The 21,758-nt window shown below is 37.9% G+C and overlaps 1 protein-coding gene across 1 annotated transcript in view; it reads left to right on the top strand.

The window, feature by feature from the left end:
* Positions 1–21,758, top strand: part of LOC135467615 (tyrosine-protein phosphatase non-receptor type 13-like) — a 50,733-nt gene that overhangs the window by 26,851 nt on the left and 2,124 nt on the right. The window contains exons 21-40 of the mRNA XM_064745396.1: positions 9–68; positions 529–1,332; positions 1,916–2,057; positions 2,741–2,807; positions 3,184–3,280; positions 4,920–5,165; positions 5,758–5,963; positions 6,365–6,457; positions 7,466–8,224; positions 10,470–10,625; positions 10,770–10,916; positions 11,403–11,645; positions 12,033–12,197; positions 12,628–12,722; positions 13,239–13,554; positions 15,474–15,564; positions 16,430–16,688; positions 17,515–17,677; positions 18,559–18,687; positions 18,888–18,950. Of these exons, the coding sequence (XP_064601466.1) occupies positions 9–68; positions 529–1,332; positions 1,916–2,057; positions 2,741–2,807; positions 3,184–3,280; positions 4,920–5,165; positions 5,758–5,963; positions 6,365–6,457; positions 7,466–8,224; positions 10,470–10,625; positions 10,770–10,916; positions 11,403–11,645; positions 12,033–12,197; positions 12,628–12,722; positions 13,239–13,554; positions 15,474–15,564; positions 16,430–16,688; positions 17,515–17,677; positions 18,559–18,687; positions 18,888–18,950 (4,301 nt within the window). The remainder of the gene's footprint in view (positions 1–8; positions 69–528; positions 1,333–1,915; positions 2,058–2,740; positions 2,808–3,183; positions 3,281–4,919; positions 5,166–5,757; positions 5,964–6,364; positions 6,458–7,465; positions 8,225–10,469; positions 10,626–10,769; positions 10,917–11,402; positions 11,646–12,032; positions 12,198–12,627; positions 12,723–13,238; positions 13,555–15,473; positions 15,565–16,429; positions 16,689–17,514; positions 17,678–18,558; positions 18,688–18,887; positions 18,951–21,758) is intronic.

Genomic DNA, 21,758 nt, shown 5'->3' with positions numbered 1-21,758 from the left:
CCTCTCAGGCGCAAGTATCCGTTCTACGGATCAAACGCTGCTACCAACCTTTAGTGGAACTCTTAGTGGTAAGTACATGTACAATCTAGTATCTCTCAAAGCAGAATGCTTTCAGTTTGTTTTTGTCTTGATTTCTATTTTTTCATATGCTGTGGTTACCACGAAACAGTTATTCATAGTACGAGAAAATAAGCAAAGCAAATTTGTTTCAATTTGGTCTATTGCACCTGATGAAGGTGAAATAAGGAAAGAAAAAATATCTTAAGAGCTTGTGACTTTATTCTGCTATGTATTGTTTCAAGCAATAGAATGTCTTTCTTATCGCAGTTTTTTCCTTGAAATGTTGTGTAAAGTTAGATTGAGATATTAGATAAAAACAGGATTTTTTTTTTAGACCTGCTTTATATTGCAGAACTTATAAGATGGTTTTCGCCACTGATGAGGCCATGGACTAATTTCTAGTGAAATGTTTTCTGTTTGATTGTAACTGAAGGTTGAGATCAGAATCTGTATTTGTTTTGTTTACAGAAACATTAGAGCAGCGCTTCAGCGACCTTTTCTCCCCAGAGTCAGAAGACAGGCATGTTTTTGAGGTGACTCTGAGGAGAGAGAGTCCGCATGGAGTTGGCATCACCATTGTGGGTGGGGAGACCACGGGTAGACTCGACCTGGGTATCTTTATTAAATCGGTCACCCCAGGGGGGCCAGCTGACCGCGACGGCCGCATTCAGCCAGGGGACAGACTCATTGCTATCAATGACCAGAGTTTAGAGGGCATGCAGCATCATGTGGCCGTACAGCTGATCAGGAATGCCACAGAACAGGTTAAGCTGCTCATATCACAAGTCAGGCCACCTAACTACATGCCCACCAACAGGACCTCTTCACAGCCTCAATCTCGTTTGCCTAACAACGGTATTCAAAATGGAGAACATCAAATCTTGTCCCCAGGAAATAGAACACATCCCTTTCTCCCCTCCAACACTGAAGATGCCAGTAAGGTAGATTTTCAAGATGTCCCTCATGGTCAGTCTGAAGCTACTCTGAAGTCATTTAATTCACCTCAGTCACATAGTGAGACAGTAGGTAATACAGGAAACGATGGCCACACCTCAGCTGAAGATAACGGTGCAGACTACAGCAGCGACTTCTTCCAACCAGACAAGTCGTACAACATGGAAATTTCGTTTGGACATCCTTATGCAAGACCACCTCATCAGCGTCCCCCTCACATGCAACTTGACCTTGGTGACCTTGAAGCGTCACGATTGTCACACCCAAGTTTCATCTCACAGAACTCTCTGGATGCTGAATTACAGCTGCTTGGAATAGGTATCCTTCATCATGACACATGAACACATCTGAGTGCACACAGATGAGTTGTTTCCCTTAATAGTTTAAAACGTTCACACATTGTTAAGTAAAGATAGTGTCAATGTCAACATATATTTAATCAAATCGTCTTTAACTAAGGCAGGCAATTGTGGAGTCTCCCCTCTTCAATCAATTGATGTAGCCATTTTTGTATGCCCAGATATGACTAAAATGATGAACTTGATAAAGCTGCGTACTTAGCTAAATTATAACCAATTTTTCAGATATACGGTAAGATACTTATGAATTGATTTCTATGTGAATTTGACTACCCTAATTCTTCAAACTTCAAACTTCTTCAACTGCCTCTGTGACCAATATTTTGAAACATTACATCTTTGGAAGATTACATCTTAAGTCACGCAAAAAAAATTGTGTCATTTTCATCATTGTTGTATGCATGAATTCTACTGAAAACAGTGCTTTAGATGTTGAAAAGGTGGAAGATTTACAATAAGTGAACAAATACATTCACTTTAATAACAAATATGTACATGTAAGTTCTTCACTACATGTTACATGTTTGATTGTATGACTGCAGACCCCAATGGTGAAGAGCTGATAGAATCCTCCACAGACTCTGACTTTGATGAGGTTCTTGATGCAGCCATCACCCTGAAGGACAGCCCAGGGAGGCCCAGGATTTGTGCAGAGGATCTGGCCTTGCCACCATTTAATGACAAGTAACCCATCATACATTTAAAATATCCAGTTTTTGAGTAAACGTCTTTATGACAACTGAGTCGCATCTCAGGGCAAAATGGCATTGTCACTTTAAAACTAGGGCTACTTGCACGACTGCATTCATGTTTAGGTCAGTCTGCCACTGGAATATCATTATTTGTGCTATATTTAACACCAAACCCATCAGATTTCTATATTTTATCTACCGCCTAATAATAAAATTGATGAATTGACCCAACCGCGCTTCAAAGCAGTGATGTCAGTATTGCGAAAGGGATGCCACTCCATTGTCATAATGTCTTGTGCAGATTTGCAAGATTATACCATTATCAACATATTTTTGTACCCTGAAGTTGATCGTTGATCAGCTGGTGAATCAGTAGAGGAGTGTTTTTGCTATTGAATTGATGGAAAATTCATTTCAAATGGAATTTTTTTCCAGGGTTTTTGACAGGGTTTTTCTTTTTTTTTTTTTTTTTCTGTTGACCTTTGGTAATATGATCAGTTGATTACTCTGTTTGTGCAACTTTTCTAAAGGAATTTTGTCATATTTTTATTTTGAAATAATGTTGGAAATATAAAATGTTGTTTTTATGATGAACATGCATTTACTGATGTGAAATTAATATGTACAGAAAGTTTTACATTCTTACCATGTCGTCATGCTCTCTTTTATACACAGTGCAAACCCAGAAACATACAAAGTGGAATTAGTGAAGAGAGACAATGCACTGGGATTTAGTATTGGGGTAAGTCCATTGATCGCTTAGCTAAACTATGCAAGCCTCTCATTTGGTATCAACATTTACAGATTTTCCTTAAACTCACGAACTTTTTTTCTCTTCTGGTACATTTCTGACATTGTAGGAAAATGATTTCATTATATGTAAGTCATGCTGATTACTGTGGGGATTATTTTGAGGGGTAAGTGACTATTCATCACACATCATCATAGAGCTATGTTGTTCATATACATTAGTTTATAACAGACTGACTGGGTGGGCTAAGCTGCTAGGACATCACTAACATGTTAACACATGAAATAGCGCACAACAGGTATGCATCATGTACAGGTGCGAAAAGGTTGAGGAGTTGTCAGAAGAGTAGTGTCATGTTTTGTTGTAGCCTGGCCCCGTGTCTTCACCATATGGAAAACAGGGTTTGTTTGTGACAGAAATAGCCCCAGATGGTCCTGCTGCAGAACTGGGCACCATCAGCCTAGGTAAGAGTACTGTCAGTATTTCAAGTTGAAAATGCAGGCACATTGTACTAATCAGGTGTCAAAAAGTCTTACAAATTTAAGTGTTAAAGGATAGATGAAAAGAAAATATGAAGCAAAATTAATGGTTGTAAAGCCAGTGAAAAAGTTGATGCTAAAAATAGAAGAAAAAAAAAGAATTCATTTTTGTGTCCTATTTTATTTGTTAAATATCTGCTCTATGACACACAGCATATTTTCTGTCAGTGGTCAGAAATGACATCCCTCTGAACTTAATAGTGGGAAGGCTGGACTGGCTCTGGCCTCCCAATTCTGGATCTTCCCCTCAAAACATTGACAGATATCACAGTTCATGTCATGACTGCATTTTCAGACGAACCCCTGGTGCCTTAGGAAAAATGTTTAGTTTAAAGCTATTTTTATGCCACAATTAGAATGCCAAGAAGCATTTTTTACTTTTATTTGTTGATTTGCAAGAATTGTATTAATCATGACTTTAGTATCCTGGTAACATTGAAAATGCAAGCCAAGAAATCACTGGTTCAACTCTGATAGTAGTGCAAAATATTCTGAAAAAGAACTTCATTCCTGAAATAAGTAAAATAAATAGTTGTCATGTTCCTGAAAAGTTGCCCAAGGTTCAGAATAACATGCACTTTGCTCAGTGTTAAATGCTAATTGGTACTTGACCATGCCACTTGCTCTGCTTATTGAATAAACAGGCAATTATCTATTGGAATGCCAGACACAAATTCCAGTCCCCATTGCATGTTAACCCGACTCGCATCTATTACCTTTATCACTATCGGGGGCCAAAGATGCTAAAGAGGGGAGATAATCCTCTTAGTGAATAGATTCTCTTTTCAATGAAGACATTCTTGTAAAGTTGATTTTTGAAAGTTGATAATGCAATGTGTTCAATTTCTGTCACTTTTTTTCTCCATATGGAATCAGCCATGGCTGACTGACCTGCTGCTAGCAAGAGACACTGTGTGGGGATGTCTGACTAATAAAGTTCAACTAATTCAGTCTTATTCCTGAAACCGAAACAGGGGGTGGCAATATAAGTTTAGTGTTGTATGAGCTACAGGCTTCGATATACTAAGACAAAAGCAGTTTTACCGTGTCCAGTAAGAAACAAATTCTCCTGATGATAAACATTTCAGAAATGGCTTCATGCACCTTTATATACATATATGTTTTACTACTGCTACATGTTTACCCCCCTACCCCCTTCCCGTTTTGTTTAACATTTCGTCCACGGTGTATTTATAGAAGTAAAATTTGAGACATATGGAGCTTAATTCACCTTAGTTGGTTAACAGGTTGGTACAACCTGTACGACGAGGTTACATTGTTGTTGCATTGGAACCTTTCATGAACCCACATCTTGTCAAAACTAGTCTTACTGTAAATAAATTGGTGCAAGATTTTGTGCAGCTTTTTTGCAGCTTTTGAAAGTGCAAGGTTAGATTGTGTTTTCTTAACCCCTAATTGTAGTGCAACATGCCCTTGAAAGAAATGTTAACATTATGTGAGATACATATGAATATAAGAATATTAGTAAATAAATAAATGTGACATTCTAGGAACGTTTTCCAGGGCTCAGAGTTTTACACGCAGAGTTTTGTTTTTTGCACAGGTGATCGTGTCCTAGAGGTGAATGGTGTTGGGGTGTCACGCCTCACTGATCAGGAGACCATACAGCTCCTATCTTCATTACCTGACAGGTGTCTCTTCCTCCTGCAGAGACACGAGGGCTACGTGGAGACTGCCTCTGTGTCCATCCAGGTTACCACGGAAACCGAAGAGGAGAGAAGGAGAAAGGCAGCCATTATTGAGTTTGAAAGTGAATCTAGTCCATACAGCTCCCTCTATCCTGGCTTCTGTACGTGTTATCATGAAAATTTTCACATTTCTTTATATTCTGTTATGACAATTTTTCTTATGGACAAAGGTGATTTTGGATTGAAGCTATTTCTGTGTTCAAATTATTTCTGTGTGACTGTAAATATAACATAATATTTTTTTTACACAAAAATAATATATATATCTTCATTAGAATATTTCAGATGTAGGCACAGCAGTGTTTGAAATGGTAAAAAAAAAGTAGCGTAATGTTGGGTGTGAAATTTAGTTGGATTTATTATTTCATTTCATTTTTCATTATCCAGTCTTTATTGGTAGTTTATGTTTATAAGAAAAGATAACCTTAGCTGTTACATGAACTGATTTTATTCTGAACAGTAAAGTATAAAGTTCTTAATATGCACTTTATATGCAATATTTCATTATTCATGTAATATGGAGTATGTCAAACATCAAAATCTGTACTTTGGTACAAAACCTACGTAGTTCCTTGTTTAATATTTCCAAGTGTGTGTCATACATTTATAAGACAACTTCACTGATTAACTTCACCAGGTAAACACTCCATTGATTTTTCCACATGTTTAAACTGTCTCATTGCCGTATTACAGCCAACATCTTTAAGGTAGAACTGGACAAGGGCAGCAGTGGCTTTGGTTTCAGTATTCAGTGCTCTGAGAAAGACCAGCCCTCTTCAGGAGTGATCCAGATAAAGAAGATCTTCCCTTCAGGACCTGCGGCAGCCTCAGTCAAACTGCAGGAAGGGGACATAATCCTGGAAGTCAACAATCAGTGCCTTGTTGGACTCACCCAAGCTGTAAGCCTGAGTTAACTGTGACCTTGTGCATCTTGTATGCATTGAAGTTTCAAGTTGTAAATGTTCAATAAAGTGTATTGTACCTGGGTTTTGAGTTTGTAAATTAACATTTTCAAAATTTATCTTGTATTTGGTTATTCAACATTTCTCCACCTTTATAAGTCCAGTGCTCTGCCTGGTATCACAAGAAGAATTTGTGTACATGTATACCAATGTGTAGACACCATAAACACAGGCTTACAACCCATACTCTTGGTCGGTTTTCATTTACTGTGTGTTGCAAAACCATGAGTGTTATTGAACTAAAACCATAGATTTGGTTAGGCCTTGAAACCTACATGTAATTACAATTATTGTCATGTGGCATAACAGTGAATTTAAAGCAGAAACTTATATTTCAGGAAGCTGTGAGTGTGCTGAGGAAGTGTCCAAGTCATGTGGTCATGATTATCAGTAGATGTAACCCGAGTCAGGTGCCCAACAATATAACCAGGGTGTGTAGGAATAATTTAAAAATTGCTTCTTGTACATAATTAAGTTCTAATTTAGGATTTGTGGACAATTTTGTCCTTAAAGGACAAGATAATGAAAGCCAATATCATCATACATTCCAAGGATAACTGCCACTGTGGTAGCCTTGATTTTATTGTTATTTTTGTGTTTGGAAAGATTCTCAAATAGAATTACATGCATTTTAATATTTATTTTTTATGGTGGATTTTATCTAATGGTTGCCCCTGGACTCTGCCCGGTTTCCTCCCACTATAATGCTGGCTGCTTTTGTATAAGTGAAATATTTTTTAGTACAGCTCAAAACACCAATCAAATAAATGAGTAAAATATGGACCTGATGCTGCACCTTTTGATATGAATTCCGAGTTAAGATTTTCTTTCTGAAATAGTGACACACCAGAAGTTTTTTAAAAATGAAGCTAATTTAAATCTGGTACACACCAAAGCTTTCTCCACAAACACGGAACAGCAGATAGTGCTGGTTGCCTTTGGAAAAAAAGACGTTTTTCTGTTTTTTGCACCCTTTGGAAATATAAATGCTGATTGTTTTTCATGTGTCATGTTGGTAATTCAAGTGCTTATTCCAGTTTTGAATTTGACCTTTTGATAATACAAGTAATGATGGAGGTAATCTTTATTTGTTATTTGTAACAGAGTGTGGATGATTTTGATGTGCTCCTTTGGTAATATAAGTCTGATAAATGACCTGAAATTTTGCCTCTGACCAAGTTGCATTTTTAGCCTGATTCTGAGAATTCTGGTGAACATAAAAAGGTGTTTTGTGGATTGTTTTGAAGGAAGCAAGGTTTCAGCACCAATGTATTGTTACATTTGTTTGCCTCTAAAAATTCACTTTTTGGGGCAAAATTTGAGGGCATTTACCTGATTTTGTAAGTATCATTTTTTTGATTCATCCTTTTAGTAGTATATTACTGATGGTTTTGAAGTGACTTGTTTGTTAATATAAGTGCCGTTTGTTTTGGACGTAGCCTATATCTGTGGTCAGTGATGACTCTCTGGATATATCCACCTTGTCCGTGACATCCCCGCAGACTCCCCATGGCAGGGATGAGGATACAGACTCTGCCCTCTCCCTTACGCTGGTCAGCCAGGTTCTGCCAGAAGAGAGCAGCACCCCTGTACCACAGCTGACAGACAGCAGCAGTATGACTGGGCAGGACTTGCAGGACAACCATGGTGACACGCTTGTGTCAAATATCCCAGCAGGAAGCAGCACTCCCCTGCCACAGTTTTCAGGGATGACTACCGCACCTTTCCCACACCTATCCAATCAAGGTAACAACAGTACACCGTTATCAGAATCAGTGACCAGAAGCAACATCGTTGTTCCTAACCCATCTGAAAACGTCATACAGGCAGAACCCCAGGATGGTGACCTGACGGATGTGTGGACAGGAGATGAAGATACGCCAGACAGCACACGCTCGGAGGTAGAGCGCATCAACAGCGGCATGTACCTGATGGGACTGTCTGACATTCCTGCGTCTGACACAGATGAGATAGCCTCAGAGGGATGGGACCAAGGGGAAAGTCCAGGGGAGGAAAGTGTCTCTCTGTCCTCAGAACCCACCAGTGTTATTACCTTTAGATCCCGAGGCTCTGAGGCTCCCGAGAGTGGACTTGGCCCGTCCCCAACATCTGATCCCAATAGTGGAAGTGGCAAAAGTGATGTTAAAGGAGTTGAGGGCAAAAAGGACTTGTTCCAAGAAAGTGATGGCATTGGACAGGTAAGGCTTTGTGAATTAAAAACATACAAAATCAAGACTGATTGGCTGACAGGGGAGATAAGATTTCCTAGGTTAAAATTCATCATGCTTTATGGTTGATTGGTAGGTTGAAGTTATTGGCTCTATTCAGCTGAATGAACAAACAATACAAGGGCATGAGTGGAACAATGTATGCAAAATAATAGGTGATCATACATATATACTACATACATGAAAGAAAAAATTGAGGGGGGCCTTTCACATGCAGTAAATAGACAGGTAAGCAATCATGTAAGAAGCTTTAAGTACATGCAGTAAATAAATCATCCAAGATTGCTGAGCATGCAATCATGAGGTTTTGCTGAAGAGCTGTCATGTTCTCGTCATGCTTTACGGTTGCACTATGCCTAAAACTCAGCATATCCCTTCAGACTTCTGTACCCCTTACACCAGTCAGCCATTATTCTGTAGCCCTTCAAAACATTTATTTCATTGAAAGCATATATTTTCGTGACCATAATCAAGCTGAGCCAATGAGTGAGTGCTTAGGGGCTACAGGCATATGTTACTCACATGTGTTATGGTGTCTGATATTTTCAGCTGCTGCACATCATCACCTGAAGTGTTTTAATTTACCCTTGTTGCAGGTGGACATACAATCAGGTTTTCAATGCATGATATAATTATTGAATTATTTACCCCTGCAGAGAGTTCTTGGAAGAGATGTTGGTTATACTTGCTGAGGATGTATTTATATATATTCTTTGTGTATGCTGTTTGCAGCTGCTGGATTTAACCTCGGTGAATGTTGTTGGGGAGAGATCCAGGTTTAACCCTGGCTGGAGCTGTATTTAGAGGTTACCCTCATTTTTTAACCTTTTCAGTCATCTTTGTGTGACCAATCTTTTGAAACATTGTGAGAGAACTATGTGGTGTAGATAAATTATCAGCATGGTTTAGGAAGCTTATATCTTCAGTCATACAAACAGATCTTTTTGGGCGTCAATTTCCTAATAATTTTACGCATATATTCCACTGAAAAAAGTTCTTTAGGGGTCCAAAAGGTTGAAGATCTACAGTATATATAATGTTTTCAGTTGCAGGAGGTTACATTAGGGAAGGTTGGTGGAGGGTACTGGGTATTACTCCAGTTGGAGCTGTATCCAATGAATATGTGTCACATTTTCAGTTTACACAAGGGAAGGCTGGTGGGAGGGTACTGAGTATTACTCCAGTTGGGGCTCTATTCAATGAATACGTGTCATGTTTTTAGTTGCTGGAGGTTACACAAGGGAAGGCTGGTGGGAGGGTACTGAGTATTACTCCAGTTGGAGCTGTATCCAATGAATATGTGTCATGTTTTCAGTTGCTGGAGGTTACACAAGGGAAGGCTGGTGGGAGGGTACTGATTACTCCAGTTGGAGTTGTATCCAATGAATATGTGTCATGTTTTCAGTTTACACGAGGGAAGGCTGGTGGGAGGGTACTGAGTATTACTCCAGTTGGGGCTCTATTCAATGAATACGTGTCATGTTTTTAGTTGCTGGAGGTTACACAAGGGAAGGCTGGTGGGAGGGTACTGAGTATTACTCCAGTTGGGGCTCTATTCAATGAATACGTGTCATGTTTTTAGTTGCTGGAGGTTACACAAGGGAAGGCTGGTGGGAGGGTACTGAGTATTACTCCAGTTGGGGCTCTATTCAATGAATACGTGTCATGTTTTTAGTTGCTGGAGATTACACGAGGGAAGGCTGGTGGGAGGGTACTGAGTATTACCCTAGTTGGAGCTGTATTCAGAGAATATGTGTTATGTTTTCAGTTTACACGAAGGAAGGCTGGTGGGAGGGTACTGAGTATTACTCCAGTTGGGGCTCTATTCAATGAATACATGTCATGTTTTTAGTTGCTGGAGGTTACACGAGGGAAGGCTGGTGGGAGGGTACTGAGTATTACTCCAGTTGGGGCTCTATTCAATGAATACGTGTCATGTTTTTAGTTGCTGGAGATTACACGAGGGAAGGCTGGTGGGAGGGTACTGAGTATTACCCTAGTTGGAGCTGTATTCAGAGAATATGTGTTATGTTTTCAGTTTACACGAAGGAAGGCTGGTGGGAGGGTACTGAGTATTACTCCAGTTGGGGCTCTATTCAATGAATACATGTCATGTTTTTAGTTGCTGGAGGTTACACGAGGGAAGGCTGGTGGGAGGGTACTGAGTATTACTCCAGTTGGAGCTGTATTCAATGAATATGTGCAATGTTTTCAGTTGCTGGAGGTTACACTGGAGAAAGTTGCTGGAGGAGGACTGGGTTTTACTCTGGCTGGAGGTGCTGACACCACTGGGCTCTGTTACATTAAGGGTATTGCGCAGGACCCAGCACTTTCTGATGGAACACTTCGGCCAGGAGACAGACTCATCAAGGTTAGCTCTTGTTCACAACTTCTAAATGCTAAATAAATAGATGTTAATATCTTTTGTGTTTTATACATAAAAGTTTACAAGAAGAACTGCTTTTTTATATTATATTCCAAGCTATAACATATAATTTAACTGTTGTTTCTATAGGTAAATGGCACAGACATGACACAGATGACCCATTTCGAGGCAGTGACTTTTTTACGCCAAGCGCCATCTGTTGTCACCATTGTGGTGCGACGAGACAAGGGGGAAAACTCCAATTCTTTGTCTTCTCAGTCATCCAGTCCACCTCAGGTAAGACAACTTTGCAGCACCAAAGATCATGATGTAAATGTTGATACATGTAAGTTTTATAGAAAAATGTTTCACTGAGAAAGACTATCAAGATATTACTTAACTTCATAAGCTTAACAAGTGATTTTTACTTTTTTTTTTTTCAAATTTAACTAGACCACCACCAGGGTGAATGACAATTTTGAATGTCTATGTGGGAACTGCCTGATAGCCTTGCGCATTATACAGTTGAACGGTTCTTAATTTCAGCACAAGTCATGGTCAAGTGGAATATTTAAATAATCAAGTGCTGTATTATTTGTAAAATAATAAACAATTTGACATGAAACACCAGTCAAATTAAAATAATTTTCATAGAACTAAGATCGCTCGTCAAAAGCAAATATATAATTAACATAAATGAATGTTAACAGTGAAGATTACACACGTGTCTTTATGTCAAAATCTTGAAAATGGTGAACTTTTTTGCTGTTGGAATCCAAACAGGTGAAGGGGAAGCAGGAGTCTTTGCCTAACACCAGTGAGTCTAGATCAGAGAGTGTGGAGCCAGGTGCCCATGTCGGCAGCCCAGACAAGACTGTCACAGACATAATACAGTCATTCCAGTCCTCCAAAGTTTTGATTAAACCCAAAGATTACAGTACAAGACCTTCCAGTCCAACCCTTACTATAGAACAAGTCAACTCTGACACAGAGAGTCAACAGATGTCATTACCAGAACTGCAGCAAGTAAGAAACTTGGGGCTCACCCTACGTTTGTGTTTTACATCTAATAATATACTATGTAAATCCATATTCAGCTGGTCTTGCTTTATATCAGGAAAGCTGGTTTCGAAAGCAAAAACTTGTCACTCGTGGGCCTGTTGTCTGCAGGAAGAATTGGGCCAGTTGATCAAGTTTTAATATTGGAAGGTTTATTTGTGCCCTGTACTTGTGTGTTTACAAATGTAGTGTAACAGGTCATTATTCTGACCAGTCCTACCAATAACCATATACATGTATGTGGCATTGTTGTTGTTTTGGCTTTGGTGGGTTCACCTTTTCACCTGCTACATGTAGGTTGAAGGAAGTGATGTTAATGCAGAGGTCTTTGTGTTTTCACTGGTTGACATGCAGGGTGCTAAAGTTATCCGAGTTCAAATGAACAAACCAGAGTCTGGAGGAATAGGTTTCAGCTTGATTACCGTGGAAACGGGTAACTACAGCAGCGTGTTTGTCAAGTCAATAACTGCAGGAAGTGTGTCAGATGGGAAACTTCAGGCTGGAGACAAGCTCCTACAGGTGATAATTCCAAGTACATGTAGTTTAGATTATCACTTCAGTACATGTGTACTGCTGTGGATAAGCATGTATATTTGTCCAGTACTGTTTAAAAAGTATCAAAAAAATAAGTGTTTTACTTACTACATTATCTTTGTTATTTTTTCGTAGTAACAGTTTAACATTGTTTGCTTCTTTGACATGTCTGCTGTGTTTCTCATCTGACATGAATATTGTTTCAATTCTGCTGACAATAAATCTGATCTCTAAGAAATTTGCAATGTTAACAGTATTTAAGTACATGAAGATCTTTCACAGTGCATATATGCTAATAATGTAAATGAATATTAAAGGTGTAAATATAATGGCCGGCTTTAGGCTTAAAGATTACAGTTCGTAATATCAGATTGTTTGCTATAAACTAGTTTCCATTCTGACCAAAATATTGTAGATAAATGGGGAGTCTGTGGTTGGGATGAACCAGAGTAAAGTGGCAGCAATTCTGAGAAAGTGCCAGCCCGGTATTGTCCTGCTAACTGTGGCCAGGTAAACCTTGTGCAGTATCTTCACACAGATATTGTCACATGTTTGATCTTTTATTCTGCGGGGGAAAAAAATATTGGTTTATAGGTATTTAAGTACTCAAACAACAGTGAGTTCAGTAAGTTTAAAATTGTTTTTTGTTTTTCAGGTACCATTTGAATTTATTTTTTTATTTCATTATTGATTATCACATCATTCTGATGATTAATTTTATGTGTGAAGGAAACACATAAAACCTTATGTTAATACTGATTATAAAATTTTGCACATGTGACTTACACATATGCACACTTTATTGACAGCAAATCAGATAACCAAATATAACATTTAAATAGCAAATTTTCTTGTAAAATTTTTCAGCGTACTAGGTGTTTATGAGAGCTCTTTATATTTTAAAATGAAGTTTACTTAAACTTTCCTGCTGACTTTATTTTGTGATTTTTTGACATTTGAACACCTTTCCAGACCTGTTTTGTATAAGAATGTAACAGCTATCATGACATCATGTTCTAATTTCAGGTCTGCTGTAAAATCCAAAGATACTGATTTGTCTTCCATTAATCACCATAAAGATTTAGACATTAAACCAGCTTCACAACCACCCACAAAACCGCCAAGAAAGAACCCTCCATCTGGACCTTCAACCAAACCTCTGCCTTTAGTTGACCAATCAAATTCAAACCTTTGGGACACAGAGCTCACTGATGACTGGTTGTCAAAGTTGAGACTGCTGAACACACCTAGTGAGGGTCTCTACCAAGGGGTCCAGCTGGAGAAGATCATTGAAGAATTGGAGGGCAAACTTGAGCTGGATGAACCACAAGATGAATATAAGGTAAGATTATCACTTATTGCAACACCAATTTTATTTTGTTCTTTTACCAGTGAGCCGACACTATAAAATTCTAAAATGATATAAAAATAAAACTGAAAAGTCACCTGTTTATTTTGTCTGATCTTGATGTTTATGTGTTTTTTCTGTTGTTGAAGGCTTTCAGATCAAGTAAATATGTCTTCAACAGGAAAAACTCGCTGGGATTGTTCACATTTTCCTCAGATTTGGTGATTTTCAAGTTTTATTTTTATACCCTCCCTTGACATGGAAAAAAAATTGAGGTTGCCCATAAAACAAAAATGTAAATTGGTGTGGCCTAAGTGTTGCTGGACTATTATTTTGTCACAAGTACACTTTGCTAATGTTTTATAAGTTCTTGGCTGGTTTGTGGTGTTGACTTTCTGTTTTCTAAATGAAGGAAATGAAGTTTCATGTAGCGTACCCTCAAATGCATTTAACTGGTGCATGCTAATCTGCACAAATATGGCCATCATGTTCTCTCCGTGATATGGCTGAAATGCTATCTATGTCAAACCCCAATCAATCTATCAATCAGAGGGTCATTGCACATGTACATGTATGTAAATGTCTGCATGGACGTACTCACTTCAATTAACATTTTCTTTGTGAATTGTTGATGTAAAGAAAAACCTTATGTCACCATTAGGGTATAAAATTTCTTGTTATATTACGAGAACTTTGGGTGATCTTTTGAAAGAAAATGTATCCAGTTGCATCTGTGATATAGAATGTGGCGTAATTTGAACCTGAATGGGAAGCTTGCTGATTCATTAATTTAATTGTTAAGACGAGGATTGTGCTAAATTGTGTTTGGCTTCTTTGTCTGTAGCTGTAGTCAGGAGGTTTGTGAAGTATCTGACAAAAGGAGGTAGTCTTCTCAGAGCACTCTCCCTTCCTCCACCTACAAGCCTGACAGTTGTCATATTGGTGAAAAAGTCTTTGAGTACGACTTTTAATGGCGACCAGATGTCAGATATCTGCATATTTGCAATCGACCAAATCTTTGTTTATACTAAACATAGCAGAACAGCAAAAGGCTCGAAATAATCTGTATCAAGCCATAAATATATACAACTTGTATAAAACCACCAGAATAATTATGATTAATCTGGTTATATTCTACATTGTAAGTCAATGACATGGACTGAAACATACACATCTCTTATATAAGTTATCAAGTAAAACAATCCTTGTCTCCACATGCACAGAAATGCACATTTCTGTGACAAATAACACATGGGACAGTCAAATATATAGCACAAGGATCTGTTGTAGATCAACCTTTTCACATGTAAAAAAAGCAACTTTCGGTGCAAATTATGCACATTTTAATTAGATTTTGGAGACAAAATAAAATTTTAGATTTTTTTGGATTGGCCAGTTTCAGGGCTTTGCAAAAAGTGTAAACTTATCAGCCTACACAGAAAAAGGCAGTCAGAACATTCTTGAATAAACACCTTGCAATTTTGTAAGCTTGTTACATGTACTGTGTATTGTACAAAGTTTTGTAAGCATGTTACTTGTACTGTATATAGACACCATTTTATATGAAAGCCTGTTACATGTACTGTGTAGCTTTGCACCCTGTTTTGTAAGCATGTTACATGTAGTGTGTAGCCTAGCACTCTGTTTTGTAAGCATGTTACATGTAGTGTGTAGCCTAGCACTCTGTTTTGTAAGCATGTTACATGTAGTGTGTGTAGTACTAAGCTTTATTTAAGCATGTTACATGTAGTGTGTAGTCTAGCACTGTTTTGTAAGCATGTTACATGTAGTGTGTGTAGTACTAAGCTTTATTTAAGCATGTTACATGTAGTGTGTAGTCTAGCACTCTGTTTTGTAAGCATGTTACATGTAGTGTGTGTAGTACTAAGCTTTATAAGCATGTTACTCTGCAGGAACTGAAGCATGTGAAGCCCACCGATGACTGCTCTGTGGCCAGACTGCCCGCTAACAAACCAAAGAACAGATACAGAAATGTGCTTCCGTGTAAGTCTTGCCATGTTGCTTTCTAGAGTATATCAGATATGAGGTTTGATGTCAGAATGACATTTTGGTAGTGTTACATACAAATGCTTCTGCAGAGCAGATGGCTTTGTTTATAATGTCACCTTCTTCAATTCACTGTTATGAAAATTCTTTCTGATGAACAGTAGTAATGTGCCTGGCATGTGCATGAATGTTTGATTTTATGAATGTGTGAAGACAGAATGCATCTGTGTGTCTATTATATTTGGAAATAAATTTGTTTTTGCACATGTAACTTATACCCTGACCCTCAATCTAAGATCTGTTCCATTCTTCCAAGCTTAGCTTTCAGAAATACTGTGGAAGATAAGCTGGGAACATGGCCTCTTGATTGTTAGATTGCAATCATTTTGTCTACCACAGATGACACAAATCATGTGGTTCTTGATGCTGTTGATTGTTAGATTGCAATCATTTTGTCTACCACAGATGACACAAATCATGTGGTTCTTGATGCTGTTGATTGTTAGATTGCAATCATTTTGTCTACCACAGATGACACAAATCATGTGGTTCTTGATGCTGTTGATTCTTAGATTTGCAATCATTTTGTCTACCACAGATGACACTAATCGTGTGGTTCTTGATGCTGTTGATAGTTAATTTGCAATCATTTTGTCTACCACAGATGACACAAATCATGTGGTTCTTGATGCTGTTGATTGTTAGATTGCAATCATTTTGTCTACCACAGATGACACAAATCATGTGGTTCTTGATGCTGTTGATTGTTAGATTGCAATCATTTTGTCTACCACAGATGACACAAATCATGTGGTTCTTGATGCTGTTGATTGTTAGATTGCAATCATTTTGTCTACCACAGATGACACAAATCGTGTGGTTCTTGATGCTTCTGAGGACTACATCAATGCCAGTGATATTCAGATCAGTGTAGGACAGAGGTGCCTCCATTACATCGCTTCTCAAGGCCCTTTACCTAACACAACACACGATTTCTGGCTCATGGTGTGGCAACAAAAGGTCAAGGTCATTGCCATGGTAACCTTGGATATGGAGGCTGATAAAATAAAATGTCATCGCTATTGGCCGGAAAGCACAGAACCTCTGGAAATCCAGAACAGGTATGATTTTATAATATACCACCATACAGAGTAGATGGATTTGTCCTATACACTAAAGTCTGCTAAGAGGTAGTGTATTTTGCATTACAAGATTCATGCCACTGGGTAGGAATTGAAAAGTTTTCCAGTGTTTTATGTGACATGTATGATTATGTCAGTGGCTGACGGTGTTTTGTGCAGTATTCTATTCTTGGAACACCATGCCCCGGGATCACGAAGCAATCTTAGACTTAAGGCAAAATGTCAAATCCCTTGAAAATTGTTATTTCTTATGTAACAAGGTCAAAATATTTGCCTGAGGATGTAAATTCTGGGTAAGTTGTTGTTAAACAAATTTCAGCCAAAATGAGGTAAAAGAAAATACCAAGTTTAATGATTAAAATTGTGACAAAAGAAAAAATAATTTGTCTAAGATTGCTTCAGGATTCTGGGGCCTCATGTCTTGTGTGATGTGGAAGTAACTTGCCAAAGTTTGGAGGTTTTTTCACTCAGGGTTTCCTTCACCAAGAAATATGGCTGCCATTGTATAATCTGTACCGTGTAGTGTGGCCTTTGAACAACAATCAAATACATGTATGTGAACAAAAAAATGTTGCCCTGTGTTCAAGTTGAGACATTTTATTATTATAACAATGTGATAAATGAATTTATGTTGTACTGCTTCATCTGCATGGGTTTTTGAATGATTCGTATAAATGTTGATGGAGGTAAATCAACACTTTGAAAAGTTCAATTTTCTTGGTAAATTTAATAATTTTGTGTAAAGATGATGGCTGCTTTCTCAGTCATTCAGTCTATCAGTTAAGTGTAGTTTTGTATGTCACAGGTACACAATCCAGCTGAAGTCTGAAGAGAAACTTCATAACTTTAATGTAAGGAAGATTGTGATGGAGGACAGAGTAACAGGAGAGTGTCTGTATATCCATCACCTGAATTACACCAGCTGGCCGGATCATGGAGTGCCACTGTTAGCTTTCCCTCTACTCCAGGTGCGTCGGATACTGAGTCGCATATGTTTTCATATTGCACATCACCATTAGCAATGTTCATGTTGCACGTCATCACTACCTTTGACATTCCCATGGTGACATTTGATGACACCATAAATTTTTTCTCTGTACATATTCCTTAGTCATTCATAAAAAAATAGCTGTAAGTTTTACTATCTTAAATTGTGTCAAATTTGCTCCCTAGTTGAATTGATTGATGTTTGGTGTGTAATAAATAAGTTAATGAATAAATATGTGCTGATTTTAACTTTTTGATAGACAGAAGCTTGAACTCGCAAACATGTTCATGCTTAGGCGCTACACAAATACAGATCTTGTCCACACCAGTCAGTAGTCATTCAGTTAACCTGTAACTGTTGAGCCTAACAGTTCTTCCCACAGGTCCTTTAAAGTCCCTGGAAACTGTGCACCATCATTTAAACAAACCATCTTTAAATGAAGTATGCATCATCTTTTAAATCATGTAATGCAGATTCCAAAGATGGTTTTCAGGATTTTTTTTACAGTGAAATAAATGCCAAAAAAAACATTGAAGTCCAGATGCGAACTTTTTGGGATCTTGTCTTAAAACATTTATCAAACAAGCAAATGAATATGCCGTCCCAGTGATTGTAATTCTATTGACAGCTGCATCAGTTTTGCCAGCTTGGCTGGTGATGGCACCTACATGTAGGTAAACAGATTAACCTTTTTTTCTGACACTTGAATGGACTACCTTCCTGTCATTTATGCCATCAGAAAGTAGTCTTACATTAGATGTGCCTAAACATGTGAGAAGTATAATATGTAACTGTACTTGTTTAAACACATGTATACACAAGTGTATAGCCCAGTCATCCTGAATGCGGGTCTGTTTACAGTTTATCCGTGTGATGGAGCTGGTTAGTGGAGATGGTCCAATACTGGTCCATTGCAGTGCTGGTATAGGTAGAACAGGTGCTCTCATCACCACACATCTCATCCTCAATCACATACAACAGAATCTACCGGTAAGTCAACAACACTTCATTACATGTACCTGGTCATTTTAATTGCAGTTCAAAGATTTTTCACATAATCTCAAATTTTTACCTCACAATGAAAAATTATGTTTAGCAGTATTAAACATGGTCTTCAGAATTATTGGTTACACTGCGAAATTTGTTTTTTCATTTTCACTGAGATTTTGTATGTTTTGGTTGTTCTTCAGTTTTCCATCATAGACATTGTGAGTAATCTGAGAAAGCAGAGACAAGGCATGATTCAAACTAAAGTAAGTTGATGGCTCTGTTTTTTGTTGTTGTTTTTTTGCCAGTAAAAATACTATTACACAATGCAGGGACCTGTGCAGTGCTCACTCATTGCCCCAGGGTGGTGATCTTATCATTGATCTTGATCACCCTCTGAACAGTAATCTCACAGATTTGAATACTGTACAGCCATTGCTGTGTTAACTTTGGTTTTAGGTCAGAAGCAGTTGTCAAGTACAGTGTTCTTTGTGAGAAGGGAGATGGTTTTCTCTGTGGTTTCCTACATCAATAGACCAAAAGTTCGTTGTGTAAATGTGGACTGCTTTGGTGGTCTAAAGGTTAAATAAAACCGAGGTCAAGTCAGTTCAGGTCAAACCAAAGACTAAAAAAGGTACTTGTTGCTGTCTCACTTGGTGCTCAGCAACTGAAAGGTTAGAGCAAGCAAGCACGACACTGGCTGGTGTCAGTATAATGGGGTGTCATGTCCGATGTCTTCGGCATGATGCTTCAGTGGTGGCAGTAGTTTGGCAGCATGGATTCGCCCTGCTACAAGAAGACATAGTATATGTGCACACACCTGGTCATACATATATGTCCAGCTGGCTTCCTCTTTGGTCATATGTGGGAAGTTTTGCCCTCAACCTGCAGATCATCTGCCCTCAACCTGCAGATGGTCTGCCAGCAACCTGCGAATGTTCATGGGTTCCCCCAGGCTCTACTTGTGTTTCCCTAACAATAATTCTGGCTGCCATAGTATAAGTGAAAATATTCTGGAGTAGGGTGTAAAACATCTATCAAACAAACAAGTCCTGGTCATTTGACTTAAAAATTGTGAAGTGCATGTATGATGTAAAACCCAAAGTGTACATGTACATATATTGTGTAAGTGAAATATTTTTGAATCGGGTAAACAAATAAAGGGTTCTCCAGCACCTTCATGGGCAAACAGATCAAAAACAGCAGTGCCCTCTACCTACTCCCATTACAGTGCAGCCCAGTGCTGTCAGTTTAAAATGTAGTAGCATCATAAAAGGAGTGTATGCCATATAACCATTAACCAAAAAAGAATGCTACCAAAGTCATTTGACCTAGATACGTGTACTGTAAATCTTCAACATTTTCAACTACCAAAGCACTTTTTTTACATGGAATTCATGTATACAATTCTTATGAAAATGACACTAAAAATTATTGTCTTTATCACTTAGGATGCAAGCTTCATAAAACTGAGCAAATTTTTTCTCTATACTCCATAGTTCTGTCAGAATGTTTCAAAATACTGGTTGCAGAGGTGGTTGAAGAAATAGGGTATAACTTATTACATCGTACATAACTTGCATGCACTGTGAATAAATATACATGTATGTATACACTTGTATTTAGAAAATAATAAGTACTATTACTGCATGGTTTCATTGCTATTAAATGTACCCATGTACAGGTACAGGAGTTCATTATTTTTTAAGCCAGTATTTTGACATTGTCATCGTCTTTAAAGGAATAAAAATATTTGAGTCATAATTATTTGAATGCAGGTGTTAATGTAATAAATTAGCCTTTCAGAGGAGAAAATGTGAAAGCTAAATGTTGATTGCTGTCAGATTAAAAGCCTGCTATTTTAATGTGGTGATCTTTGCTAAGTATTTGAAGGAATACTTATGACCACATTAGTTTCGAAAAGGAATAGGGTGGGGTATTTTCCTATAGATAACAAGTCTTTGATGATGACATACCACACTGAAAAGTTGACAGTTAATCAATTATTGACCAGCACAAAAAAGTGTATTGAATGCTCCTTAGCTGCCCAGTTTTCTCCATTTTCTTGAATAACACTCACAAAAAAAAAAAATACGTGCAGCTTTTGTCACATAAAAAATTGATTTCCCACCATGATAAATCTGTATCAAAAAAGCTGTTGTATGGAAAGATGCAACCCATCCTTGCCATCCAAATCTTGATATTCTTGGCAATTTGATATGATTATTGTTAAACGTACTATTTTGGGAGACTAGTTGGCAAGGACACTGTACAAGTGATGATGGCAGTTGCAGGAGATTCAGCTGTGGTCAGCTAGCTCATGACATGATATTAAGACTAAGTCACTGCTGATTTAGATGTAGAAGTCTTTATAGACTCAAGTCAGTCTTTATCGACTCAAGTCAGTCTTTATAGACTCAAGTCAGTCTTTATCAACTCAAGTCAGTCTTAATTTGTGATATTTCTCCTAAGCTTATGTATGAACTTCAGTGCTGATTTTCAGTTTTGATTTTTATGAAAGTCACTGATGAAACTCCATCCCATGGACAGTATTCTTATTACTAAAATAGATGTCTGAGGTAAACCACAATTTTTAGGACAGTAAACTGTTCATAAATTAAGACTTAAGTGTAATCTAAGCCCTAGACAACTTCCCAATCCTGGGGCTTGGTGTCTCTGACACACTGTTCCAATAAGGCAGTGCAGTGAAGTATTTTTCGAGGGGTGCATTTTGCATTATGTGTTGACATGAAAAGTGTCATTTTAATGCCTTTATGTGCGTCTGAAAGTGTATTTTTACATATCGGACATTAGGGGAAATAGAGTACATTATATCTGCATTGGAAATGGCCTGCCAAAAGATGTTATGATCTAAGTGAAATAACATTGAAAACAACTTTCACTGGAAGCTAACAAATAAACATACATGTGTATAAATCGGGGAAATTTATTGCCTTGGGATTTTCTTGTCCTAAATTGTTAAATTTATCTTTCTTGGTCTGCCTCTATGCAGTTCGTGTGGTCAGCACTGTATTATAAAGTTGACATGTCAGTAGTCATCAGGTATGAGATGA

The sequence above is a fragment of the Liolophura sinensis genome, chromosome 1 (assembly GCF_032854445.1).
Source record: "Liolophura sinensis isolate JHLJ2023 chromosome 1, CUHK_Ljap_v2, whole genome shotgun sequence".
Taxonomy (NCBI): domain Eukaryota; kingdom Metazoa; phylum Mollusca; class Polyplacophora; order Chitonida; family Chitonidae; genus Liolophura; species Liolophura sinensis.
This window is presented reverse-complemented; position numbering and strand designations above follow the sequence as displayed.